The 27,538-nt window shown below is 38.9% G+C and overlaps 1 protein-coding gene and 1 long non-coding RNA gene across 3 annotated transcripts in view; one reads left to right on the plus strand and one right to left on the minus strand.

The window, feature by feature from the left end:
- Positions 1-597: 597 nt before the first annotated feature.
- cntnap3 (contactin associated protein family member 3) overlaps positions 598-27,538 on the plus strand; it is a 172,046-nt gene continuing 145,105 nt past the window's right edge. The window contains exon 1 of one of the 2 annotated variants that reach the window (XM_089126433.1): positions 598-693. Coding sequence is in view for 1 of the 2 variants with exons in the window: in XM_089126432.1 (XP_088982558.1) it covers positions 1,771-1,855 (85 nt within the window). In the remaining variant the exon portion in view is untranslated. Of the gene's footprint in view, positions 694-1,727; positions 1,856-27,538 lie in introns of those variants that run through there. The other variant, XM_089126432.1, reaches the window with a different exon arrangement.
- LOC148969471 (uncharacterized) overlaps positions 18,518-27,538 on the minus strand; it is a 364,565-nt gene continuing 355,544 nt past the window's right edge. Inside the window, exon 2 of the long non-coding RNA XR_016149588.1 lies at positions 18,518-18,796. This is a non-coding gene — a long non-coding RNA (uncharacterized LOC148969471). The remainder of the gene's footprint in view (positions 18,797-27,538) is intronic.

The raw sequence follows: 27,538 nt of genomic DNA on the forward strand, positions 1-27,538 counted from the left end.
AAATCATCTTTAATTTGGACTTCTCTGTGCATGCTCTTTGAGGTGGTGACCATAGAGCTCCATTATATGACAAAATTGAAAATACTGTGGAAACAAAATCCTACACAATATCTTGGATGCCCTTGAGGTAAGCTAAAACATACCAAAAATTAATTTCAAAGTGAACTATCCCTTTAAAATTGTAATAAAATGTACCATCTATGGTGTGTGTGTGTGTTTTGAAGTATTTCTCTGTCACACACAGATGTACTGCGGGTAATGAGACGCTTCACCTCATACACAGCAGCAGTGTGAGTTCTGATGTTGATTCGCTCCTCAACTCCTCCTTGTTGTCACAAATAGAACAAATTCATGCCTCATTTGATCATCTGCATCAGACTACTGGAACAGGTACAGTACGGTCATCTGAGTTAACTTGGCATGGTGATTCACACCACTAATTTAAGGTTTGCATATACTCACATGCTGGAGATAATCGTTTTGTCCTCATTATTGAGGCTTTATATTGATAATGAAAGAGAGTTTTAATCGATGTGACAAGAATATCTCCTAGTGAGACTTTGCTGCTGATTCTAGCCACGAACTGCCCACTTACAGGAAGAGAGCGTCTGACCGGCATGTAAAGAGACCAACCACTGTTTAGAAGAGGAGACACCGGAAACCATCCTGACCCTGCATATACACTAACCTATTGTAAGTATCTCCAGATATCAAAGTTAAACAAGACTCGGGATTTAAAAAGTGACTTGTTTTAATTCATGAGTGTGAATTTGAATTAATTGATGAATTGGAATGACGATGAATATACTTGAAATCAAACATTGTGCCAAAATAGTAATGATCACACCATTACATTTGACTAATTATGCATTTTATTATTTATTTAATATCTTATTATATATATATATATATATATATATATATATATATATATTTCAGCATATTTCAAAAGTTATAAATGAAATTCAGTAGACCTACTGTCAAAACAGTTAACACAGACAGCCTTTATTTGTCATTCAGCAACACATAATGTCCTCCACTTTGTTTAATATTAGATAATATAAACACAATAGATGTTTTTAATGAAAGTTTTATTAATAAATATAAAAAGATATGTATATATTTAGTACAATTTCTGCGTGTGGCATTGATTGCTAATATAATATTTTTTTCTGGAAATACTGGAAAATTACATGTCTATTGTATTTTTATAATGTATATAATAATTAAAGCACTTTTAGCAGTTGATTTTCTTGCATTTAAATCTACTCACTCACACACACACACACACCCACACACAAATGCAATATATATATATATATATATATATATATATACGTATATATGCAGTTCTGCATCCTGTTTGCTATAGGCTCAATTTATATAACTTAATTTAATTTAAAATCGCATTTAAATTTCAGTCATGAGCTCTGAATAAGTTCAATAATTTTGAATATCAAGTGACGTCTGACAGCATTGCTAATTTTTCTTATGTCCTGATGACATTCATTTCAAGAGGCAACAGCTTCATACAGTGTGTGTCTGCGCGCGCGCGCGCGCGCGTGTGTGTGTGTGTTTCATGCAGACTGTATTCAGATGTTTTCGGCAGCAGGATGGCGTGAAAGAGCCACTGAGAGTAGAGCGCGCGCACACACACACACACACACACACACACACACACACACACACACACACAGACTATCACGCTCGTTCACAGAGACTCGCGCTAAAGAGAGTCAGTCAGTCTCAGTCCAGCATCAGTCGAGCATCATGGATCTGCGGGGCTCACACACTATTGGAATGATTTTACTGCTATATCTAATATTTCACTTCATCACAGGCTCTATTAGTAAAGGTGAGTGTCTCATTATTCATATTATTTAGAGTAATCTGAGGTTTAAAATGACTTTTCTTTCGGATTTGTGTGCGCGAGAGAGGCTCATGCGCTGACTGGAATAACGGCAGTAAGTTGAGGAGGAACTTTGCTTTGCGCCAACCTGATGTTAAACTATTCATTCATCTGATGTTGATTTATGATATTAGTTGATATAGTTTATTACATTATTTTTCGATGATAATGTAATTGTTCGAGAAGATAATTGATTCATGCAACAGATAACGTCACGGGACTTTACGCATCGAACGATTCAGTTTATAATCAGAAAGATGTGTAGTGTGATTTTATTTCAAGTAGTCTAAAAAATGAGCAGTTTTGTCTGTTCATGTAAATGAGGAGCTCGTCGGATGCGCTGCATTGTGTTTAATGCGCTCAAGTCCGATAGTGGATTCATTATCATCACATATACTGTATGACCGATAACTTAGCCTATTCATAATTAGGCTATATCAGAATAATTCATAATAATGTTTATAACGCATTGATACCATATTGAAATATTAGCAAATTTATTTATTGAAACGTTATTAATAATTGCCCAATTTCTAATGAGTTTAGAGCTTAAGGTAGCGTGACTAATTAGATTTACCTGATGCGCGAGGCTGGTTGTGACTCACTAAACTCGATCGCGCCCATAAATTATGGGAAAACGATCTTAAAAACATTCTAGGATGGTTCCCTGGTCATGGTTTGGCAGTTCTTTTTTTTCTATTTTCTTTTTTTTTTTTGGTGGTCAGGATGTGAGTCTTGCTAACCAGCTAAATTCGCTTTAACCCGCAAACCAGCTTAGATGTAGACTAGAAATGTTGAAGGTTGTAACGTGTACAATTGTATTTATGCAAGTGGATTTAGTATTGATCACAGCTGATTGGAACATCAGAACTTTTTTGACATTTAAAGTCCCCATGAAATCAAAATGTAAGTTTTGGGGGGGTTATTATGAATATGTTAACCTTAAGTTTATCTATTAGTGAGTGTGCTCCAAAACCATGACAAAAAAGTCGCACTTAAGAAGATATAAGTATTCAAAACTTACAGTCTCTCACTTCTAGCCTGGCTCCGCCCTCCTACGTACTTCCGCTAAATTTTAATTTTCCCTCAATACTACGTCTGGGATTGTAGTGTATTCTTTGGTTTTCTCCGGTCAGTTTTCTACCGGGCGAATCAGCGAACAAAGGGAGTGGTTGAGAACGATGACGTTGATGTCGTGTGCTAGTTTGAGTCGTCATAAGTCAAGACCAAACATTAGCGATTGTTTATGGCAGATCCAATAGTTTTAGACTTCAACAGTACAAGGAATTTAACACTTATCAATGGAGCGATGCCAGACTCTCGCTGCATCCCAATTCGCCTACTTATACTACGCCCTAAAAGTATGTACTCTTTTTGTGAAGAAAAAGGACATACTTTTAAGTGTGTGTTGCATGATAAGCTTTGGGACATACTGCGTCATCTTTAACGGACAGCTCTGTTGTGTGCATCCTGTCACCGTAAACTACCCCGTCAATCATCTCGTCACAGTTAAATTTGAATATAATGATGCATTTAAATGTTAATGTCTAACGTATCTTTACAAAAGTTCACAATGCTTCTGCAGATGCAATATAATGTAGCCAACACTGAATAAATGCATTTTCGGCAGGTTAGATACTGATAATTAATCACTCAAACCCCTTTATCTAAACCTCTCTACGCAACCGCCGGACTCGCGCGTCCTCCATGTCTGTAGTTTTTTAACACTTTTCACTCGTGTTTGTAGTTCTAACTGAATCCTCGTCCAATGCGCGATCGATGGGTTGTGGGCAATATCAGCCGTTAGAGTGTGCATCGATCTCCGCTTTGGATTCTGACTGGATATAGTAGACCGTCCGGGTCTCTTTGGAACACTCATTTCAACATACTACGATTTGGGATGTCCTAATTCTATTTTCGGATAGTATGTGAATGAAATGTATGAGAGTCTGGTGGGACCAGGCTATCTCACTTCTACCAATATGGATCAGTGATTTTGATGTCATCACTCTGCACTTCTGCTTCTCGTCAGATTTTCCGTCCAATCAAATGCTCACTAGAATCTGAAGCTCCGCCCCCTACATTATGAATAGATGCTAAAACTGCGGCTAAAATCTGTCATTTGTTCACACATTTACTTTTTTCTTCATCTCCAGGCAAGAGACACAACAGCACAGAGCGCATCATATGCTCGATTCGGTGCAAACCACAAACTTATTGGACCCATTTGAAATCTACACAAAGAATGATATCTTTTTAAAGCGATGGCAGAGATTAGGAGAAACAGTTAGAAACAGCACTGCCGAGTAGAAGAGATAACAGTGCCATGCACCAACAGAAATTACACACTCTTCAAAGTACACATCCTCAGCATGACTATGTTCACTGTTTGCTTTAGTAAGACTTTCATGTTAAATCTAAAGGGAGAATCTATTCGACTGTGACTGTGAACAATTTGTTTTTTTAGTGTCCTATGGGGGTGGATTTATAACCTTTTCACGTTTCTGGTGTTCTCAGAAGCGGAAATTGTGATAGAGGGGTGAACTTTAAGAATGGTGAACGGAAACTACAACAAATATAATTTTTGCGTTCCCATTTAGTCAATGATAGTATTTCTATGACTTTACAAAAGAGGAAAAAATACAGAGAATTGATTATGTTGGTCAGAAGAGAATGTCAAATTTGCAGTCATTCCCTCAGTCGTTGCATTGCATATTCTGTAATTTAATGCCAATATAATATAAGACAAAGTACATTTTTTTAAATTTACGCTACATAAAAAAAATGAAAATCTAAAAACAAACTTTGTTTGATATACAATGTTACTGTGAAGGCACATCATCACAGTCTGTGAAAAGAGTCTAAACCGGTGTTGAAACTGATTTATATAAATTCACAGTATTGTCAGTCTGTGCAAAAAAAGTCTATACGCTGATTTCACGCAGCCGCCATTTTGAAATGGCTCCGGTGGGAAGAAAACCGCAAGTGTCGCCTTTAATCATAGGAGAGTGGCGAATGCGATGGCGTATTGTTGTGTTTAATGTAGAAATTAGTTTTTCTAAAAATGTACCAACCCGGTCTCATCCCAAGACGTCATATAACTGACGTTTTGGGACGTCTTTTGACCATACGTCAATATTTGCCTTTTTAGGGCCCCCTTAAACGTCGGTAGATGAGGTTATGGGATCCTAACTCTACCCCATACCTAAACCTAACCCTAAACCTAACCCGTCACCTAACTGACGTTAAAGGTAAAGCGTCAGTTGTATGACGGCCCGGGATCGCCATCTACCGACGTTTAAGGGGGCCCTAAAAAGGCTGATATTGACGTATGGTCAAAATACGTCCCAAAACGTCAGTTATATGACTTTTTGGGATGAGACTGTGTTAAATGTACATACATTTCTTTCATGATTCCTGACACAGTTTGGACACATTTTTATAAGCTCTTCACGAGTTCTCAGCTGGTCAAAATACCATCATAACTACACACATAAAGAGCGCATTTATCCCAGAACACAGCACTGTTTGGATCCTTAGTAAGTCTTGTCACGAAATATACATAATAAAAGCCGACCAATCAGGTTGTGAACAAATCCCTATGCCTTTAGGTTCGGTATCTTTATGTTTGGTTTTAAAAAATACTAATGTGAATGCTAAGCGGACCGGACCGAACGAACCAAGTGACCCGTACAACAAGTGTGAACACACCCTCAGACTTAACGCGCAGATCTATTTTGACATATCAGATTTTTTTTGTCCCATCTGCTGTCAAACATTACAATTTCAGATTAAATCCCTCATTCTAATATGGTTGTCACTCTCAAACTTTGCAGTGTGTACATAGTGCGTACTGCAGAAAGACTCGTACTGTTTAAAGGAGCTAAACGCAAGTCTCTGAGTTTTTGCAGAACTACGCCCCCTCTGGCGACAAGCGAAACTGCAACCAGAGCTGTGCTCGTTCATGGAGGAACACACACACACATACGCACGTTTGCACGAGCTGTTCATAACTAAGGAGCATCAGCCGCACACTGTGCGGCACACATCTTTTGTTACAGTCATAATGAGGTAATACAGTAATAAATCTGCAAGTCATTTAAAATATATGAAAGGAAAGGCATTCGAGTAAATTACACACTTGTGTGAGAGGGGGAAACGGGGGTAGTAGAAAACTTCGGTTTTTGTTTCCATCTATCTCCCTGTGCTTACTGTATCCACTTATGATTGAATTATTATGGAAACACGTTCAGTTATCACTTTGTATAGGCTATGACCCGTTTGAGCCCTAGAGCCGACCGGAGATCTCTCCGTTTGTTGAAAGCTTCCCGATGTTGACTCTCGTCTTATTCCGACGCATGGCACTGGACAGACAGAAGTTTTATTTTCTGTCTCACGTGGAGTTTGCGTTGGGGTTTGTAATGAGCTACAAGCCGGTCTCTTTCCGCGCCATATACAGATTTAATGAAGTGCACGTCACCGAAAGCAACAGATATGAGCTGGATTTTATTAATCATCGGCTAATTTCAAAATCAACAAAGACAGCAATAAGAGAGATCGGCAACAGAACTGGTAAGATCATTTCATTTCTTTACTTTTAATGAAGATGGTAGTGTTAAGCGTCTGCGACTTACTTTCACTAATTCACTTTGATTTGCGATAGATTGGGGGGCTCAGCTCAGCTGCTCAGGTGATGCGCGTCGTCATATATGACTAAAATATCATGACATATAGCTTGGTTTCAACAACCAGATGCATTTACACTTGTCCAGTTTCGTCTGGAATACGGCACAGACCACGTCCTCAAGTGGTTTGAGCGATCGAATTCAAATCCGTCTCGAATGCGTTTCGGAGGGCATTTACACCCTGGTCTTTTCACGATCGAATAGCTATCCGATCACAGAAGACACATGAAGTGACCAGGTGTAAACAGCCCCTTTGAATCCATCGTCTACTTTTGTGGAAAGTTGACTAAAGTTGTGTCGCTCGAGTTGTCTTCTCTGATACGGAGAACGGCGGCGAATAGCTACACGAACCTGCCAGACATAGCCAGGCGAGCGTGAACGCGCATGACGTCACGCCCAGTCTCAGATTCGAGCCCGAATCCCTCTTATATATTTCACTGTACAGGGTTATAGAGGCGATCGCAGTGATCAAAGAAGGGCTCATTCAGCCCATCAGGCGATTGTTTAAGCATGTATGGGTTAGAAAACGGCTATTTTTAACATGAAAAGTTGCGCAATGCACCTTTAAAACATTTAAAAAATGTAAGGATTGACTTGGTACAGAAGTACTGTTGACCACCCTAGTGTGTAGACTATGAAAACAGAATTCCTGTCCATTCGGAAGACCTACGCAGTTGTCTCACGGATAGCTAGTTAACCTGGCAGTGTTTCAGTATCACTTCATTGCAGTACACGAGATCCAGGGGGTGGAGTTGGATCCAGATCTAAGGGGTGGAGATTGGTAGGGTTAGGGGTGGGGTTAGGGATCAGGGGTGGAGATGGGTTGGATTAGGGGTGGGGTTAGGGATCAGGGGGTGGAGATGGGTTGGATTAGGGGTGGGGTTAGGGATCAGGGGGCAGAGATGGTTAGGATTGGGCGTGGGGTTAGGGATCAGGGGGCAGAGATGGGTAGGATTGGGGGTGGGGTTAGGGATCAGGGGGCAGAGATGGTTAGGATTGGGCGTGGGGTTAGGGATCAGGGGGCAGAGATGGGTTGGATTAGGGGTGGGGTTAGGGATCAGGGGGTGGAGATGGGTTGGATTAGGGGTGGGGTTAGGGATCAGGGGGCAGAGATGGGTAGGATTGGGGGTGGGGTTAGGGATCAGGGGGCGGAGATGGGTTGGATTAGGGGTGGGTTTAGGGATCAAGGGTGGAGATGGGTATAATTGGGCGTGGGGTTAGGGATCAAGGGGTGGAGATGGGTAGGATTGGGGGTGGGGTTAGGGATCAGGGGGCAGAGATGGGTAGGATTGGGGGTGGGGTTAGGGATCAGGGGGCGGAGATGGGTTGGATTAGGGGTGGGTTTAGGGATCAAGGGTGGAGATGGGTATAATTGGGCGTGGGGTTAGGGATCAAGGGGTGGAGATGGGTAGGATTGGGGGTGGGGTTAGGGATCAGGGGGCAGAGATGGGTAGGATTGGGGGTGGGGTTAGGGATCAGGGGGCGGAGATGGGTTGGATTAGGGGTGGGTTTAGGGATCAAGGGTGGAGATGGGTATAATTGGGCGTGGGGTTAGGGATCAAGGGGTGGAGATGGGTAGGATTGGGCGTGGGGTTAGGGATCAAGGGGTGGAGATGGGTAGGATTGGGGGTGGGGTTAGGGATCAGGGGCGGAGATGGTGAGGATTAGGGGTGGGGTTAGGGATCAGGGGCAGAGATGGGTAGGATTGGGGGTGGGGTTAGGGATCAGGGGGCAGAGATGGTTAGGATTGGGCGTGGGGTTAGGGATCAGGGGGCATAGATGGGTAGGATTGGGGGTGGGGTTAGGGATCAGGGGGAAGAGATGGGTAGGATTAGGGGTGGGGTTAGGGATCAGGGGGCGGAGATGGTTAGGATTGGGGGTTGGGTCAAGGATCAGGGGTGGAGATGGGTAGGATTAGGGGTGGGGTTAGTGATCAAGGGTGGAGATGGGTAGGATTGGGGGTGGGGTTAGGGATCAAGTGGAGGAGATGGGTAGGATGTCAGGTGGGAGGAGTTGGTTCTGGATCCAACTCCTCCCCCTGGATTTCATTTTCTGCAGTGAAGACCAGCTCCAGTGTTTGGCAAATGCAGTGACTGGTACATACCCAGACTTACATGAATATGAGTTTGGGGGAAAAATCAATTTGCAAGGTTTTCCCCCCTGATAAAAACACTGTGCAATAAAAAAAAAGATCCAGGGCTGCACAATTTTCCCATCATTTTGTGATTATCAATATAGCTATAAAATAATAGTTGTAGTAGTATTAGTAGTAATAATAATAATAATGATAATAAGAACTCTCATATGAATAATAATAACTCTCATATATTTTTACATAAATATAATATATGAATTAAATTAAATAAATATAATATATGAATTATATTAATATAATTTAAAGAATGTATAATTTATTAATGGAAACACTTTACAATAAGGTTCATTAGTTAACATTAGTTAATGTATTTACTAACATGCACTAACCTTATTAATTAATCTAGTAATGAATACATAATGCACTTAAAACAATTGAAACTATTTTTCTTTAAATAAATATGCAAATATTATTTCATATCATATTAATATTTCACGGTAAAATAAAAAAGAAAAATAATTTAAATATTTAAAAAAATATATAATATTATTATGTCCCAACTTTTATTTTGACTGTAAACTGCAGGGAGCTGACTTCTCATTTATGTAATTAAATCGAAAGCTCTGCAATTTCATAAGCCATGCATATCACGATTCAGATTTCGATTAGTCCTACAGCTGTATGAGTTGCAAGTCAACCAATTATGCTTGGTTGCATGTTTCTGTGCAGTTTTGCATCAGACGGTCAGTGTCTGACTTCAGCGTTTCCAGTGCACACGGGGAGTTAGCATTTATTTCGAGGCTTTCAGCTGTATTTGGTCACGGATGTTGAATCTGGAATGGAGGAATACATCAGAATAAGCTTACCAGAGTGGATCATGGGGAATTACACTGATGCAGTCTAATGCCGAGTGATGCCCGCCACCATAAACGTTCGCTCACACTGTGTGTCGCTCCAGAAGCAGACAGTGACATCACGCTTTATATGTGTGTGAGGGTGCTCGTAACGAGATGCATATGTGCTGTAATTGAAACAGATGGTTATGAACTTTGTAAGCCCCTGGCTCTCCACCACACACAGCACTTCAGGATACAATATCTGAAGTGATGGATGCTGGGTTCTCCTCTTCTCTCTGCACAGATTGAGGATGCGTTTGAAACGACAGCATGCTGGAGGCCAGGCATATACCTTACGTTGAAGTTCTGCCAACTCCATTTCGGCTTGTATCGATGAAATAAATGCATGGATGACCAGTAATTTCCTAAGCTACACGAAACAAATCTTCTTCTGGTTGGCCCTCCTCAATTTACATCCTGTCTCTGTGTTGACCATATTGGCATTGCTGGTTTCCTAGTCCAGCCTTCCACCAATGTTAAAAGCCTGGGTATCATTTTCGATTCTTCCCTCTCTTTCTGTCCTCAGATCTCATCACTTGTCATTTATACCTGCTGTCATGTTCATTGGACATTACTATTGTAAAGTGACCTTGAGTTTGTAGAAAGGCGCGATAGAAAATATACATATTACTTGAGCTGTATCACGGCACAGTGATGATATCCACTCCGAGATACTTCAGAGAATATCAGTACTCTAAAAACATGGTATATTCTTGGTACATTTTTGTTGGTGATATAGATGTTTTTAGTGAAAATGTGATGCTAAGGTCGTTGCCAGGGTGTTGCTGTTACTGCTTTTTAGCATTTTGCTGTGGTTGCTAAGGCAAGAACCCCTCCAGGTTTTGGAATGTGCTTCTTCCTCATCAAGGCAAGGCAATTCAAAGTACTTTACAAAGAAAGGAATTAAAATAATCACAGAAGAAAAGCAAGGGAAATTAAAACAGTTGTAAAATGAATTAAAAGAGTGAAAAGATGATGCATAGCTCATCTGGCAAAACGCTGGTGTATCATATTTTTCACAACTCGTCAGTTTTACTGTGAAATTTTATTGTGTCTGTAAGTCTGAACACAGAATCAGCGTAAATATATACATCAAAATCTGGTACTCATCTTCCAATTCAGTATGGTACTCATTACATTCTATTTACATTCCATTCATTGCATGTGATTATTCAACACAGTCTCATGAAGATGCGTATCTATACCACGAGTGTCATTTCTCGTGGCATTTATACGCCAAAAGTGTTTTTTTCGTGTATATGGTACGCACTAAAAAACCCTGGGTTAGGTTTAGGGGGGAGGGGGGTGGGGAGTTCGTGCGTATTATACGCAAAAAAGTGCGTATCATATGTACGCGAAAATCGCGTGCCAAATACACGCAAAAACTGTTTTTGGCGTATAAATGCCACGAGAAATTACATTCGTGCCATAGACACGAACTTTCATGAGATCGGGCTGGATTATTCCATGATTAGTCACACATAAAAAGATGCTTAAAAAATAAATAGTGTTGTCGAATTTAATTTATATTACATTAAAGGATTAGTTCACTTTTGAAAAAACTTTTGCTGATAATTTACTCACCCCCATGTCATCCAAGATGTCCATGTCTTTCTTTCCTCAGTCGAAAAGAAATTTAGGTTTTTGATGAAAACATTCCAGGATTTTTCTCCATATAATGGACTTCAATGGGAACCGGACGGTTCAAGTATCAAAAGACGGTTAATAACTGTTTCAGATGCAGCTTCAAATGTCTTTAAACGACACCAGACGATGAATAAGGGTCTTATCATGCGAAACGATCGGTTATTTCAAAACTTATTCCAAAAATGTAACTTTTCTAAGGACAAATGCTAGCCTTGTAATATACTGTGAGGCGCGTTTGCAACGTCACGTAATACATAATTACGTTCAAAAGGTCACGGGCGACATAGCCGGAAGTACAGAATCAAAATCGTCCAACATCGTTTTTTTACCTTTTAATTCCTTTTTTTGTAAACGGTGTTTGAGTTAGTTTTCACGTTCAACCTATGCGTTCAACTTGTAAACACTGACTCTGTACTTTCGGCTATGTCGCCCGTGACCTTTTGAACGTAATTACTACGTGACGTTGCAAACGCGCCTCACAGAATGGAGAAAGGCTAGCATTTGTCCTTAGAAAAGTTACATTTTTGGAATAAGTTTTGAAATAACCGATCGTTTCGCATGATAAGACCCTTATTCATCATCTGGTGTCGTTTAAAGACATTTGAAGCTGCATCTGAAACTGTTATTAACCGTCTTTTGGACCTTGAACCATCCGGTTCCCATTGAAGTCCATTATATGGAGAAAAATCCTGGAATGTTTTCATCAAAAACCTAAATTTCTTTTCGACTGAGGAAAGAAAGACATGGACATCTTGGATGACATGGGGGTGAGTAAATTATCAGCAAAAGTTTTTTCAAAAGTGAACTAATCCTTTAACATGAGGATAACTCAATATTGAACTGCATTTTTATGTTTTTAGGATTTTTATTTACATATTTATACTTTGTGTCTCTACGATACTGTACAATTTCATATTTGCCTTGTGATATCGTTTTATTCACTTTTTTGAAGAAACTGATGCTGTGGAACTGTTGCTAATTGTTTTATTTTTCAGCATGTTGCTATGTGGTTGCTAGGTCGAGTTCTCTCTCAAGTTTCTGTGATCTTCTGGAATTTGTGTGCTCCTCGTTTATTGTGCGTCTGTGTGATTTTTATCATCCAGCAGGTGAAAATTGTGTATCTGGTCACTAAAGCCTCGGTCAGATTGATTTTTGTGCATATCTGATTGAAATTCGATCATATTTAGCACGTGTGAACAGCGATAAAATCACATCGAAAGTGATTTTTTACAAATCGGTTTTTAGCTGCATTCATATGTGGTTTGTAATCCTATTCAAATTCAAATCAGCGCGGAATAAAGCCGCTGATACCTAGAGCTGGGTATTGAGGCCATCCTTAAAAATATTTTGGTTTGCAGTAACAGCAATTTTTTTTAAAAAAAAAGGGTCGGTAGGTAGGTCTATATATTTTTTTTTTTCAATATTCAGTGTAAAAAAAAAAAGGTACAATTTTGGTGATGGTGATTGTGAATATAAAAAAAAAAAATGCAAATTGTGACGTCACTGACTGGGTCTTCAAACTGTGCATCCACCGGTAGGTGTTAATGCAAAATACGACCGGTTGCATTTTAGGCCAGTCACAAAATGTATAAAATATCTATTTGTTATGCATATATACATGAGATAAGCAAAAACAAATACAAACACATGGTCAAACAAATAATACAATTAAACAGAGATACAAATTAGCCTATATACACAGTGCTTTAATTTCAGGAAGGTCTAAAATTAGCTACTTTTCAGTTAAGTCTGTCGCTCTCTCTGAAAAGAAATTTAATTTAGCTAGTAATCAAATGTAAAATGACACTGCATAGTTTATCATAGTTAGATTAATGCTTATTAAAGAGCTTCAAGAGCTGTGAGTGATTTTTATCTGCCTTTTGTTGTTTGATTCGCATTGGCTCAATCGTCACATGTTTATTAGACTACTGCCCCTTTAAGACCGAATGCAGAACTCTACTGTAATAGATGACTGATGCACCATAATTTTCTCCCAACTATTTACGTCCAATTAAGACATAAACTGCGTTTAAATGAATCTCAGAGCAGGTCATTTTGTATTTTATGTATATTTGATGGTTAAGATGCGCACATGAAGCCCAAAATGAGGCTATAGCCTACTTTTCTTGTCTCGTTTTAGTGCATTTCGGAGCACGCGTCGTGAACAGCGTCTCTTGCGCAGACTTTTGTGCTTTTAATAGCTCTTTTAATGATTGAATGCATCCGCAGTTTAGCAACAGTACAGACTGCATTTTTCAACAATTACCGATCGTGCTGATTCTGACGGTAAATTTGGGTTTTAGGAAGAAATGACAGCGCAACGCTGTAAAGGGGAGGAAGTTGCGCTAGACAGAATGCGTCTGTAATGGTTTCATCTCAAATATCTTCTTTTTATAATCTTTGAAAGAGGAAATCTAAAATACAACTAGAATAATATCCCAGATCTAACCACGTTCTGTCCTCATTGTCACTCATTTAGCAGGGCTGTCGTTCTGTGCGCGCTGTGGCTCAGAGTGAGAGATCACTCTCTCTTCTGGACTGCGAATAGCAAAATTGCATCACAGACAAATTGTTTAATATTTTTATTATATTTAGAAATTGTTGATATTCAGCCCCGTTGCCCTTTTAATAGCGGGTACCAAGCGGGAACACTGAACGAGCGAACGTACAAGCCATATGGTGACACGCGTAACGTTAAACCAATGGTGTAAACATAATCGGATGACTATGACACCACGGGTTTTTATTTAAGAAAGAACGTAGCCTACGTTTGTAGGCTATGTAGACACAAGCAACTTTCACAATACTAACTAAAATATAATTAATATTATTTTATTGAATTTGAATTAGTCGTTTGAAGTAGTGCTGTAGCGACGCGTCAATGACGTCGATGATTCGACGTCAAAATTGCGTCTACGTCATATTTTTGCGTTGACGCTTCTTTATTTATTTATTTTTTGCATGTTCCCGGCGGTACAGCTTGCCACACACACGTGGGAGACCGAAACATTGCAGAATAGAGGACGAAGACAACTAGAAGTGAATGTGCTATCCATTAAATGAATCACACACAGTAAACAAACCCTTAAGAAAAAAAACTTTGCAATTTAGACGAGCAAACTGGGTGCCGGTGTGGTGAGACGTACTAGCTCGGGCAGATTCGGCTTGAAGTCGTACCCGGACGTGGCGCCGGGCGCGCTGTTACAAAAAAAAAAAAGGCGTACACACAGCCAGCCAGAGTCTTCCTGGTCTCCCGCACCCAACGCCTCATTTTTGCCGTGCGCACATTCGCGCTCGTGCGGACGTGTCGAGTATAAACAAGGCTTTACTCCGTGTCAGCACGCGTTCTGATCAGTAGGTGCAGAAACCTCTCCCGATTCATCTCCAGTAGTAGCAGCCTCCGATCGCACCACTAACTCCGCCTCCGTTTCCCTCCTCAGCTGATATTAATATTTAAACATTCTCTCTGATAAAAAAAATGTTTGTAAAAATATTTTAATGACACGGTTTTGGCGGTTGTAGAGTTATAATGATGGTGTTCAAATACATAACATTAGACTAACGTTAGCCAGCTTATAGTATCTTGATTCAGTATGCTAGTATTTATTTGAGATATTGTTTTTTTTTTTATTAATTGAGCAGCAGAAAAAATATTCTTTATATTAGTTGTCCGATTAGTCGACTAATCGATAAAATAATCGCCCAACTAATCGTTTAGTTAATAATCGTTTACCCCAGCACTAGTTTGAAGAGTAAAAAAAAAAAAATTGGTCGGTCTGAACGCAGGTTACAACCGGCAAGTCGGTCGGACTAAAAGGAAAATAAAAATAAAAAATTGGGTCGGCCCTAAATTGACAGGGTCGGTCGGGTTACGGCAAACAAGAATATTTTTAAGGGTGGCCTGAGTTAGATACTTTTTAGGTACTGTCCGAATTGTCTCGATACCATCGGATATCAAAAATTTTGTAGTTCGGTACCAAATTTCGATAAAAACACTACACTACTTCACCACTTGACACTAGTCAAAAACACTAGTTTACGCCAGTTACGCCCATCTCGCATGAAGACATGTCTTCAATCCTGCTCCTGGAGGGCCACTGTCCTGCAGTTTAGTTCCAGCTTGCTTCAGGACACCTGCCTTTGTATTTTCAAGCGATCCTGGAGAGCTTGATGAGCTGATTCAGGTGTGTTTGATTAGTGTTGGAAATAAACTCTGCAGGACAGTGGCCCTGCTCTGCGTAGTGTGTAAGCATCCCAACCCCCCATAGATGAAAAGATGTGGAAAAGATAAAAGGAGTGTCTACATTTCTTCAGGCTCGATGCCAACAGTGCATGATGCAATATTTGGGGCAAGATCATTGCTGCCAAGACCGGCAACACGACAAATCTGTTGAATCACCTGACGGCACGGAATAAACTTAAGGGTGCTTTCACATCTGTTGTTTGCTTCATTTGGTCCGGACCAAGAAAAATGATACTTTGTAGCATTTGTCAGGCGTTTTGGATCCTTCACCACACTGATTGCTCTGGTCCGAATCAGTTGATGAAACTAACAAAAATGCTGTCACGTGACAACGTCCACATCCCTCGTTGGCCAGATGTGTCTTGAACGCATTTCCATAACTGCACTTCAATTGGTCAGATTTAACGTGCGGGAAATTTCACAGATCTATTAAACCCGCTTTCCCCGAGCTGTTTGCTAAACAAATTGAAGATTTCGAGTTTATGAAAGTCGGAACCTAATCAGACCAAATTTCTTTGAGGGTCCACACCTCACAACTCCAAGTTCGTCTGTGCAAACTGTCAACAAACATTAGTCCTCAATCCCATAATGCACAGCTGGGCTGACTACGGTAGCTGGTTTTGTCCAAAAATGTGCAGTTCTTTGGCAGTTGGGTCTGTTCATGGTCCGATCACGTTCTCACCACAAACCGCTCCGCTCTAGAGAGGAACAAGGAACTGTAGTGCGATTCAACCAAACTATATGAGGTTGTTGTGAAAGCACCCTAACTGTATGTTCACACCGCCGCCGACTTGAGCTTCCAAAGTGGCCGGAAGTCATTAATTTTCAATGGAAGCTGGCTTTTCTCTGCTGCAAGGAGCGTCAAATCCATCAGCGTCGTGTTTTGGCCGTTTCAAGCGTTTTGAGCGTCAATCAGAAAGTTGAAAGAAGCTCAACTTTATGGTAATGAGCTGTGAAGCGGTTCAGCGGCAAGACGCCAACAACCAATCGGAATATAGACGTCCTTCACGCTGGCTGATTCCGGAGAAACATGAATGTAAACTTTTGTTCCTACCAAAATATTAGCTCTGAGTAAATGGAAGAGAAGCTAATAATTGCCGCTGCTGTGTTTCCTACTGGTTTCGTATCATTTATGACATGGCGTTTGCTTATAAGGACCCAATGGGCGCGCATTTTATTTGAAATATTTACAAACGCTCGTTGTAAAGCGGGAATGCAATTAATTTGCTCACTGTGACACTGTGATTTGACCGCAATAATAATAATAATAATAATAGCTAGCTATTTTTTCCCTGACCAAATGTGACCAAAACGGTTATAAAAACGCTGTCATTAAAAAAGGATTCATCAACATATTGCTTGTTTATTTTTTCTGTTTAGTACATTTCATGTTGTGACACGTCTATTCTCCCTGCAACGTCAGAGTGTTCAAAGCGTCAACAAGCTTCCCCGTACTTTTTGACAAGCGTCCTTGATAGGGCGGCCAGAGCTTTTTTGACGCTCAAGTCGGCGGCAGTGTGAACGTACAGTTAGAGGAGAAGGTTACTCTGCCATCGACTGCAAGTGCGTCACAAATGAACCGAAATATAGGATATAGTATAGGATACTTGCCTCAGGCCATCCTTAAAAATATTTTGGTTTGCAGTAACAGCAATTTTTTTTTTAAAAAGGGTCGGTAGGTAGGTCTATTTTTTTTTTCCAGGATTCAGTGTAAAAAAAAAAGTAAAATTTTGGTCATGGTGATCATGAATTTTTTTTTTTTTTTTTTTTTAATTGCATACTGTGACGTCACTGACTGGGTCTTCAAACTGTGCATCCACCACTAGGTGTTATTGCAACCTACAACCGGTTACGTTTTTAGGCCAGTCACAAAATGAATAAATATCTACTGTATTTGTTATGCAGCAGTGTGCAGGCTTTTTTTTTCCCCAAATACATGAGATATAAGCAAAAACAAACACATGGTGAAACAAAGAATACAATTAAACAAAGATACAAATGAGCCTATATACACAGTGCTTTAATTTCAGAAAGGTCTAAAATTAGCTACTTTTCAGTTAAGTCTGTTGCGCTGTCTGAAAAGAAATTTAATTTAGTAAATCAAATGTAAAATGCATGGTTTATCATAGTTAGATTAATGCTTATTAAAGTTTAAGTTAATAATTCAAGAGCTGCGAGTGATTTTTCTCTGCCTTTTGTTGTGTTTGATTCCCATTACTGGCTCAATCGTCACATGTTTATTAGACTACTGCCCCTTTAAGACCGAGTGCGGATCTAGATGACTGATGCACCACCATATCCTCCCAACTATTCACATCCATTTAAGACATAAACTGTGTTTAAATGAATCTCAGAGCAGGTCATTTTAGATTTTATGTATATTTGATAGTTTAGCTGCGCACATGAAGCCCAAAATGAGGCTATAGCCTACTTTTCTTGTCCCGTTGCAGTGCATTTCGGAGCACGCATCACCTTGTGAACAGCGTCTCTTGCGCAGACTTTTGTGCTTTTAATAGCTCTTTTAATGATTGAACCCGTACGCAGTTTAGCAACAGTACAGACTGCATTTTACAACAATTACCGATCGTGCTGATTCTGACGGTACGTTTGGGTTTTAGGAAGAAATGACAGCGCAACGCTGTGAAGGGAAGGAAGTTGCGCTATAGACAGAATGCGTCTGTAATGGTTTCATCTCAAATATCTTTTTATAATCTTTGAAAGCGGAAATCTAAAATACAATTAGAATAATATCCCAGATCTAAAGTGTAGGTAACCACGTTCTGTCCTCATTGTCACTCATTAAGCAGGGCTGTCGTGTTGTGCGCGCTGTGGCTCCGGGTGAGAGATCGCTCTCTCTCTTCTGGACTGGGAATAGCAAAATTGCATCAGACAAATTGTTTAATATTGTTATTATATATAGAAATGGATGATATTCAGCCCATTTAATACCGGGTTTACCAAGCGGGAACACTGAATGAAACGAAGCGAACGTATAAGCCTTATAGACAGTGTGACACGGGTAAACCAATCGTGTAAACATAATCAGATGACTATGACGCCACGGGTTTTTATTTAAAAGAAAGAACGTAGCCTACGTTTGTAGACATAAGCAACTTTCACAATACTAACTAAAATATCATTTTATGGAATTTGAATTAGTCGTTTGAAGAGTAAAAAAAAAAAAAAAATCGGTCGGTCTGAACGCAAGTTACAACCGGCAAGTCGGTCGGACTAAAAGGGAAAAAAAATAAAAAATTGGGTCGGCCCTAAATTGACAGGGTCGGTCGGGTTACGGCAAACAAGAATATTTTTAAGGGTGGCCTCACAGACATGAGAAACAGCCATATAGAAAGCTTGAAATGTCTACTTTTAAAACAAACTAATTCAAATTGAAAACAAATTCTCTCTGATTATGTAATTCAAATGAAAGGTCCATTTCTCCCTATAGGAGCGTGTTCACTACACTGCAGAGATGACCAGTCAACATCGTCAACTTCATCTATGCAGCCAACACTGACTCAGAAAACACTGGTTTATTATTTATGTCTCCTTTTGACAGTGCTTTGTGGCAAGCTTTATGTGTGCACTTTATGTGTGCATGAGGCATATCTTTGAGTCTGTAAAAAAGTACTTTTTTTAGGTAATATGCAATCTTGTTAACACCGATTTCATAAAATTGGTATCAAAAAAGTATCGTTCAGGAACCAGTATCGAAATTTTTTGAACTCATAGCCACTGCTCCTGCTGCCCTGGTGCTACACATCGTCGTGTTGTAAATAAGACAATAAGTAATCTGTATCGCAAACCCCTCCTGTTGTTGTTGTTGTTGTTGTTTTTGGCATATACCTACCAACGCCACGTCATTGCCATAGAAGCCAATGCGGACATTCTGGAATCAAATTGGATCTGAACAGTTGCGATACACAAAGTGGACAGTCAATAATTTTAGATCGGATTCCAATTGGATACATAAGTAATTGGATTTGGTCTGACAGTGTGAACTGGTCACTTTTTTGTTTGATCTTTTCTGGATGGAAAGCACTGTGCGCTCCATAAAGCACAAGCCTGAAATATCCTGCTCATGTCCATATGAGACTCAGAATCAGGACAAAATCAAAGCCCCGTCGGACCCAGCTGGGTTCTCTGGTCGAAATGGGCTGAACATAAACCACTGAGCAAAAACAACATGTGCTTTTGGAGTCCACACAGGGCTGTTTACATCCAATGACCCACTTTCACACTTCATTTTTAAGTCCTTGTGCCCTAAAGAGCCATCAACAGAAGCGTCATTTCTTCCATTCTTCTTTTAACCTCCAAGGTAAATTTAGCGGGATATTATTATATCTCGATTTTGTGAATAGACTCAGGGGCTCGGTTGTGCAGTTTCATATTGGAGTACACACTGAAGTATGAAGGGACTTTAATGGCTCTTTGCAGCAAAGCAATGTGGGCTGTTTGGGGCTCTTTAGTTGTTTGTTTCTTTGGAGATTAAAAAATAGCTGTTGGTGTTTCATTGTGGTTTTAAAAATTGTTCTTGTTCTGTACAGTAAATAGCATGCAAATTTTGTCATGTACATATATTTAACCTTCATGTTGTGTTCAGGTATTTTGTTAGAAATGTTAGTTAATGTTATCGCATTGGACTAAAACTCATTGAGTTCACTCACACATAGAGTTTAAATACTTCCCACTTATTTTTCGAGATCCAACGATCCCCACACTAGTGATGTTCCCGTTCAAAAATGACCAGCCTACAAAAAATAGCTTATAAATGTGTTATTATGCTATATTAGTTAGATAGGACATGTTTTGTATTTATTTTCAGGACTGATTAAACCCCTTAAACTGATTAACCCCTTAACTGTCACCGTCCCGGTACCGGGACGCCTAACTTTACTTCACTATATTTCTATTAAATCCTTATGACAAATTATATATTGTTGGAAACGTCTAAGACTTCTAAATAGATATTCTACCCCTGTTTTGTGTTAAAAATTATGTAGGAAGAGTAATTGATGAATTTATGACAAGAGTGCACCTCAAAAAATCTGCATCATAACAGGAGTTTTGACCTTTGTCACAAAAAGTTGATGAACCCACTTTTAATCATTGAAACTTCTGTTTTTATGCTAAAAGTTCATAATAAACATGATCTAGTATTTTTCAATAAATAAAAAAAATATATAGTTCAATATTATCCTCTAAAAATGATAATATTTATATTTATTATCCTCTAAAATATAATATTATTTTTATCGCCTTTTTTTATTATATCACATATTTAGTAGTTATCATAAATTAGGTATCATTTGAACGTTTATAAACTCAGAATTCTTTGTGTGAAAACTGTTTTATAATTGAAAGTTGCGTTACCATAGAAACGGTACTTGTTTTATCAAGCTCCTCCCCTTTTGGGCATCATTATATTTCATAATTTATGATCAAAACCTTTTCTAATCTTGACAAAACTGATATTGTCAGAAAGGTCAGAGTCTCAAGGTTCCAAATTTTGTGACAGAATTGATATTTGGACAGAAATGTATTCATTTGTTAAGGCAGAATGTATACAACTAAATTCAATGGAATTCAATGGCACCCGGTGGCTATTTTTGGTACTACGCCTAAACAAAATCTCATGGGAACTTCAATTTTTGTGATATCAACTTCAAATTTGGAACATAACTTGATAAGATGTATGGCTTTGATTTTATAGAAAAAGAGTAAAAAATATTTTATTTATTTTATAAATATTTTACTCTAAAAATATTATTTTTTAGAGTAAAAAATATTTTATAAAATATATATTTTATATAAAATAAAAAATATATAGTACAGTATATTTAATTTACTGTAAATTTAAACTTCCATAACTTTTTCTTGTTTTCACTTCAGAAATATTCTGCTGAGTGTTTTCTTTAAAACAAGACCAAACTTGGGTATATATTCCAAAGCATTCTTAAATTACAACCATTTAAGTTTGAATAGTGCATTTTAACCCCCATTCTCAAAAAGGGGGGTGACAGCTAAGGGGTTAAACTGTCACGTCCCATAGGTGGGACGCTTGCGATTATATTTTTAAAACAATATCTTAGAAAAGACCTTTATTGACAAACTATATATCAAAATAAAGTACACAGGAGCCGTTAATTTGCACAAGTATATTTCCATACTCATAAAGCGTATTCATACCTTTATTTTGAAATCGCAACATGAACATGAAAAATCACGAAGAAAAGGTTGGAAACCTCAGTTTGTTTTCATGCCAAGTGTTCAAAAGATTGCATCAATTCAAGTATTTTAGAAAAAAAATTCTGAAAATGTTTAAATATTATCAAAAAAATAATAAATTCACCATTTGTGATGAGGCAATAAGGTATAACGCGTATGCTTGTCTTTGTATGTGTTTCTTAGAGGTTGAATTCATATCAAAATCTGCCAAACTTCCCAAACTACTTCTGAGTAGGATCTCTACTTCATAAATTGTATGAAAATTTTTCAAAATAATGGTTCATATCACTCAAAACAGGTATGGAAATGGAGGCGCCCTTATATGGTCAGTAATGGAGTCTGGTTGTGCCCTAGTGAAAAAGTTTGGTACTGCGCCCAAACAAAATCTCACAGAAAGCTCATTTTTTGAGATATCAACCTAAAATTTTAAACACAACTTGTTCAGTTTTTTCTGCAGTTTTAGAGTAGCCCAGGTTTTGAAAATATATGTTTTATATAAAATATTAATAATTTTATGAATAACTTTTTTTCACTTTCTTAATTTATTTCACTTCGACAAAAAATCTGCCAAATGTCTTCTTTAAAATGAGACCTATCTTACGTCTATATTCCAAAGCATTCTTGAATTACAACCATTCAAGTTCGAAATGTGCATTTCCATGTCTATTCAAAAAAGGGAGGTGACAGTTAGCAGGTTTATCATATTGGCCTCATTGATCTGAGCATTGTTTGTGGATAATTTTGTCAATCTTCAATAAAATATAGGAAAAAAAAGTTTCCACACTAGTGTGCTTTATGGTTCAACCAGGGAGTTTGTTTTGAAATGCTTTTATTCTGTACAAAATGGCACCAAGTCTCAATTGTGGTGCTATGATCAAGCAGTTACTCAAGAAATACACAACCTAAATGAAAGAAAACAAGTTGATAAAAAGATTGAATTCAGTATTTGGCCATAACATAGCATAACAAGCAATTGAAAAACTTAAAAGACCAGACATGTTTGACTGGGAACAGGGTTTTCAATACAGTGTGTGGGTTAAACAATGTAATTATCTTCCACTGTTTAAAGTTTTTGAGATGCTCTTTGGTTCTTTGGAGGTTGAAACGGTCTTGGGGTTTCATAGGTTCTTCAAATGTTTTTTTTTTTTTCTAGAGAACTAAGAGAATTAAAAGCTCTTTTTGAGATTTCTTGTGTTGCATCAGGCTGTAAAACCTGTTTAGATCCTTTATTTAACACTCTTATATGGGGTAATACTATTTCTTTTTTGACCCTCTGGCGTTGTTTACCTATTTGTAATAGTAATAGGCACAGAAATGTGACTGTTACTAGTACAGATGACAAATGGGGCGGTCAGTGAATTAACAGAATAGAGCAGCGGCAGTTTTTTTCACATTAAGCCTGAGCTGTTCATTTTGCCAAGGCAATTATATTCAGGACCGAGTTACACCGGTGGTTTGTTGGCTCAGAATCCGCCTGCCAATCACGTCTGAACACTCAGTGGCTGCACTAAGCATATCAGGAGGGTTTTCCTATCTGATCTCAGGTCAGAAAGACTGACATCCCCTGCTATGTTATCTTTATTTCCAGGTCGTTCATCATTGCCGAAAGCTGGTTTGGAGGCATTGAGGTGTTCAATTTAATCATGACTGTGTGGCTGCTTATGCTTGCCGGTGTGGTGCGCTTTATGATAAAACTAAGTTGCCACCAGAGTGTCGTGGACTCTTAGTCATAATTGTGAAGTATGTTGTCCTTTATTGCAATAGAATCAATTAAAGAGCTAGAAGAAAGGAGATGCCAAGTGTGGGATCGAGTTTGGCTGGGTTTCAGCTCCTCTAGATGAATGGAAGTTAAGTGTTTAAATAGTTAACGTTGTGACACTACGTTGTTAAACGGGTTTGCTTGCTGTTTTGTTTCCAGTTTTTGTCCATCAATAATAACTATATGTGGAAATATGATTAGTATCTCCCACAGTGAGGTCTTTGCCCCATCAGGAATTATCGTTTATCAATTCTACTAGTTGTTTGTATGGAACGAAACATAAACCCTTGGCATAAGATCAATTTGCTGTGAATATTCTCTGTATTTCCCCGCGCAAAGCATTGTCCATTATGATTCATGGCAGTGCGGTGTCTCAAAGAGCGCGGACGTCGGCACGGGGCGAAGCCGAGAACAAATCACCCTCATACGTCTTCTTTACTGTCAGTTATGAAAATGTGTGAATAGAAAGTCAAGCGCTGAATGGGATTCTCATGGAGTCAAGGTTACACACTAGTGGCAGTTGTGTTTTTTTCCTCGTTGAACTCTTGGCTGCCTCTCACGCATTTACATTTATTAATACGGACCGCAGTTTTTAAGCACAAAATTGGCAGGAAATTACACCGCAGCTGTCAGGGACTCAAGGCCGAGTATCTCTCAAGGCTTTAGGACCCAAAGCAAAGCACATTCATCTCACACACCTGCCACGGCTGATAGGTGATACAGCCCTGAGAATTCATCATCCTGAGCGATATTTTGTCTACAGAATACACTGCACTTGATCAAATATTTCTTTAGCTGTCGCTGCGGAGTTTGTTTGGAAAGAAATGTCAACCAAAACACTTAAAGGTCCGCTCAAAAATGTCCAATTCTGTATTTTCTTTTTACTCGCCCTCTGTCGTTGATGTCTTATAAGAAGCTCTTACAGCAGCAAAACAGGCAAACTAAAACGATTCATATCGTTCGGAGAATAAATATCGTTTTTTTTTTTTCAGCAAGTACTTGCTTTTCAATTCAAGAAAATTGATCGAAAGTGACAAGAAAGACATGTATAATATTGCAAAAAAAAGTTCTATCTCAACTAAATCCTGTTCTTTTGAACTTTTTATTCATCAAAGATTCCACACACACACACACACACACAACATTGATATTAATCAGAAATGTTTCTTTATCTGTAAATCATCATATAAGAATGATTTCTGAAGGATCATGTGACACTGGAGTAATGATGGAGTATTTTTGATCAAATAAATGCAGCCTTGGTGAGCATGACACTTTTATTATGTATTCATGGGTTCAAACCATAGACTGTAAAAAAAGATGGACGACGCCCCTTCACTCTTTTCCATCAGAGAGAACTGAAGCCGCCAGTGTCTCGATATGACGCTGACATCTTGGACTTGAGTCTGCGCACTTGCGTGTTTCGGGACCAGTCATGCGCAGTCGTGAGCAGGAAGCCGCGAAATCAAGGCCGCGCCCTCATTCGCGCTGAATCAAACGCAAGCACACGCCCCGCACTTTCATTAAGTGTCCTCTGTCTGCTTCGTTCTTCTCCAATGATGTCTGCTGATTGCAGAACCTCGTTAAAATAAGGTAAATACAACTACTAACCACATAATCAACATTATTAAAAAAAAGTCAGCTGGTGCTTCAGTGACTACCTCGCACAGAGAACCTGTCAATCATGATGTCAGAGCGCCGTTATTTTATCATCACATAACTAACTAAAAACAAACTTATTTTAAAAACACTTGAAATTACATCAACGTTATAGAAACTACAGTAAATGACAGAAACTATCTTTGGAAAAAGGATATGTGAAGTGTAATTTAATTGTTTAGTCGGTCTCGCGTCCCATTGAATAACATGGGGAGGCGGGGGTTATAAGCTATACTAGGTCCGGTCACAAGGGGGCGATCGAGACATTTTGGCTTCACTTTTGAGGGCTTGTGCGGCACGGTTGGTTCGAACGAGTTCGGTACAACAGGAAAAAACAATTCCCTAATGCTAGGTTTCTTTTCTTTTCTTTTGAACAGACAGTAGGTTGAATTACAGTTTGTTCCAGCTAGCAACATTTAGTCCTCCTGGGGTATTGCTACAGTCTCCTTTAGTGTATTGAGCACTAAGAAGTAGGGACGTAACGGTACACAGAAGTCACGGTTTGGTTCATACCTCGGTTCAGACATCACGGTTCGGTAATAATAATAATGACTTAAAGGAGATAAAGGAGATATCTTTTTTCACTTTTGAAAAAAAACTTTTGCTGATAATTTCCTCACCCCCATGTCATCCAAGATGTCCATGTCTTTCTTTCTTCAGTCGAAAAGAAATGAAGGTTTTTGATGAAAACATTCCAGGATTTTCTCCATGTAATGGAACCAAACGGTTCAAGGTCCAAATGAGAGTTTCAGTGCAAACTGTTCAAAGGGCTTTAAACGATTCCAGACGATGAATAAGGCTCTTATCAAGCGAAACGAGTGCTCGTTTAATAAATAAATAACAAAGTTTAAGTTTTATAAGCTCAAATGATCGCCTTGCTCTGTACTTGACCACACGTTTGTGACTCCTGTTCGAACTTGTTCATCAAAATGAACGAATCGTTTTCCAAACGAAATGAACGAATTGACTCGGATTTTTCATTTTGAACTTTTGAATCGCTTGAATCTCCGCTCAAGTTCTAATTTTTCAAATTGTGCGGAAGCAATTGCGGCAAACATGTCGCCCAATCGGCGTCATTCGCGACACCCGGCGCTAATGATGCGTCTTTACATTGACTTTGTATGTAATCTACTCGTGCAAATAATTAAATTCACGTTTGGTGTGAACACACCATAACTCTTGTGGGTCGCCACTCGCCATACTCGTCCTGTCTCTGACTCATTCACCAGACCATCGACCTGACAAAAAAACTGCATATATATACGGAGCTCGTCTAAAGTGGCGCTACAGATTACGTGTCCCTAAAGAACCCGCGGATCTAACAGTAGTTCCCAACACAGTCTCATGGAGATGCGTATCTTTACCACGAATGGCATTTCTCGTGGCATTTATACGCCAAAAATGGTGAGACACGAAACAAGCGGTTTGTGTGAGAAAACGAACAGTATTTATATTGTTTTTACCTCTTGTAACCACAGCCACGTCCAAGTGATCTGAAGGCACGGGCGCCGGAAAGCCCTGGAAGTGACCTCTTGCGCGGTTGCGGAAAAAAAAGTCAACATTGTCTATTGATATATCGAAATGGTCTTCCATTGCAATTTCCTGTATATTTAAATATATTTAGATCTTTACAGTGAAGCGCCCGTGCCTTCAGATCACTTGGACGTGGCTGTGATTACAAGAGGTAAAAACGATATAAATACTGTTCGTTTTCTCACACAAACCGCTCATTTCGTGTCTTAAGCCATCAATGTGTGCTTACATTTACGAGTCATTAAATCATGTTTAATTTGGACTTCTCTGTGCATGCTCTTTGAGGTGGTGACCATAGACCTGCATTATATGACTGACAGACAAGAACGGTTTGACCTAAAAATATCAAAATTGAAAATACTGCGGAAACAAAGACACCTACATCTTGGATGCCCTTGAGGTAAGCTAAAACATATCAAACATTAATTTCAAATTGAATTATCCCTTTAACATGTTGTCCTAGGCGCTTGTGCAGACCAAAGATCACTTGGACGTGGCTGTGATTACAAGAGGTAAAAACAATGTGTACTTACATTTACGAGTCATTAAATCGTGTTTAATTTGGACTTCTTTGTGCATGCTCTTTGAGGTGGTGACCATAAACCTCCATTATATGACTGACAGACAAGAACGGTTTGACCTAAAAATATCAAAATTAAAAATACTGTGGAAACAAAGACACCTACATCTTGGATGCCCTTGAGGTAAGATAAAACATATCAAAAATTAATTTCAAGGTGAACTATCCCTTTAAATGCATTTATGGTCATACAGAGAAGAGCAAGACATCATTCGACACTGTAATGTTTGTCTAAATGTCCTTCGAAAAATCCTCCTGTGGTGTCTTACAGAAAGAGACAGCAGCGTGTGGGTCGGAGCGAGTA

The sequence above is a fragment of the Pimephales promelas genome, chromosome 23 (genome assembly GCF_988280905.1).
Source record: "Pimephales promelas chromosome 23, fPimPro1.hap1.1, whole genome shotgun sequence".
In the NCBI taxonomy this organism is placed as follows: Eukaryota; Metazoa; Chordata; class Actinopteri; order Cypriniformes; family Leuciscidae; genus Pimephales; species Pimephales promelas.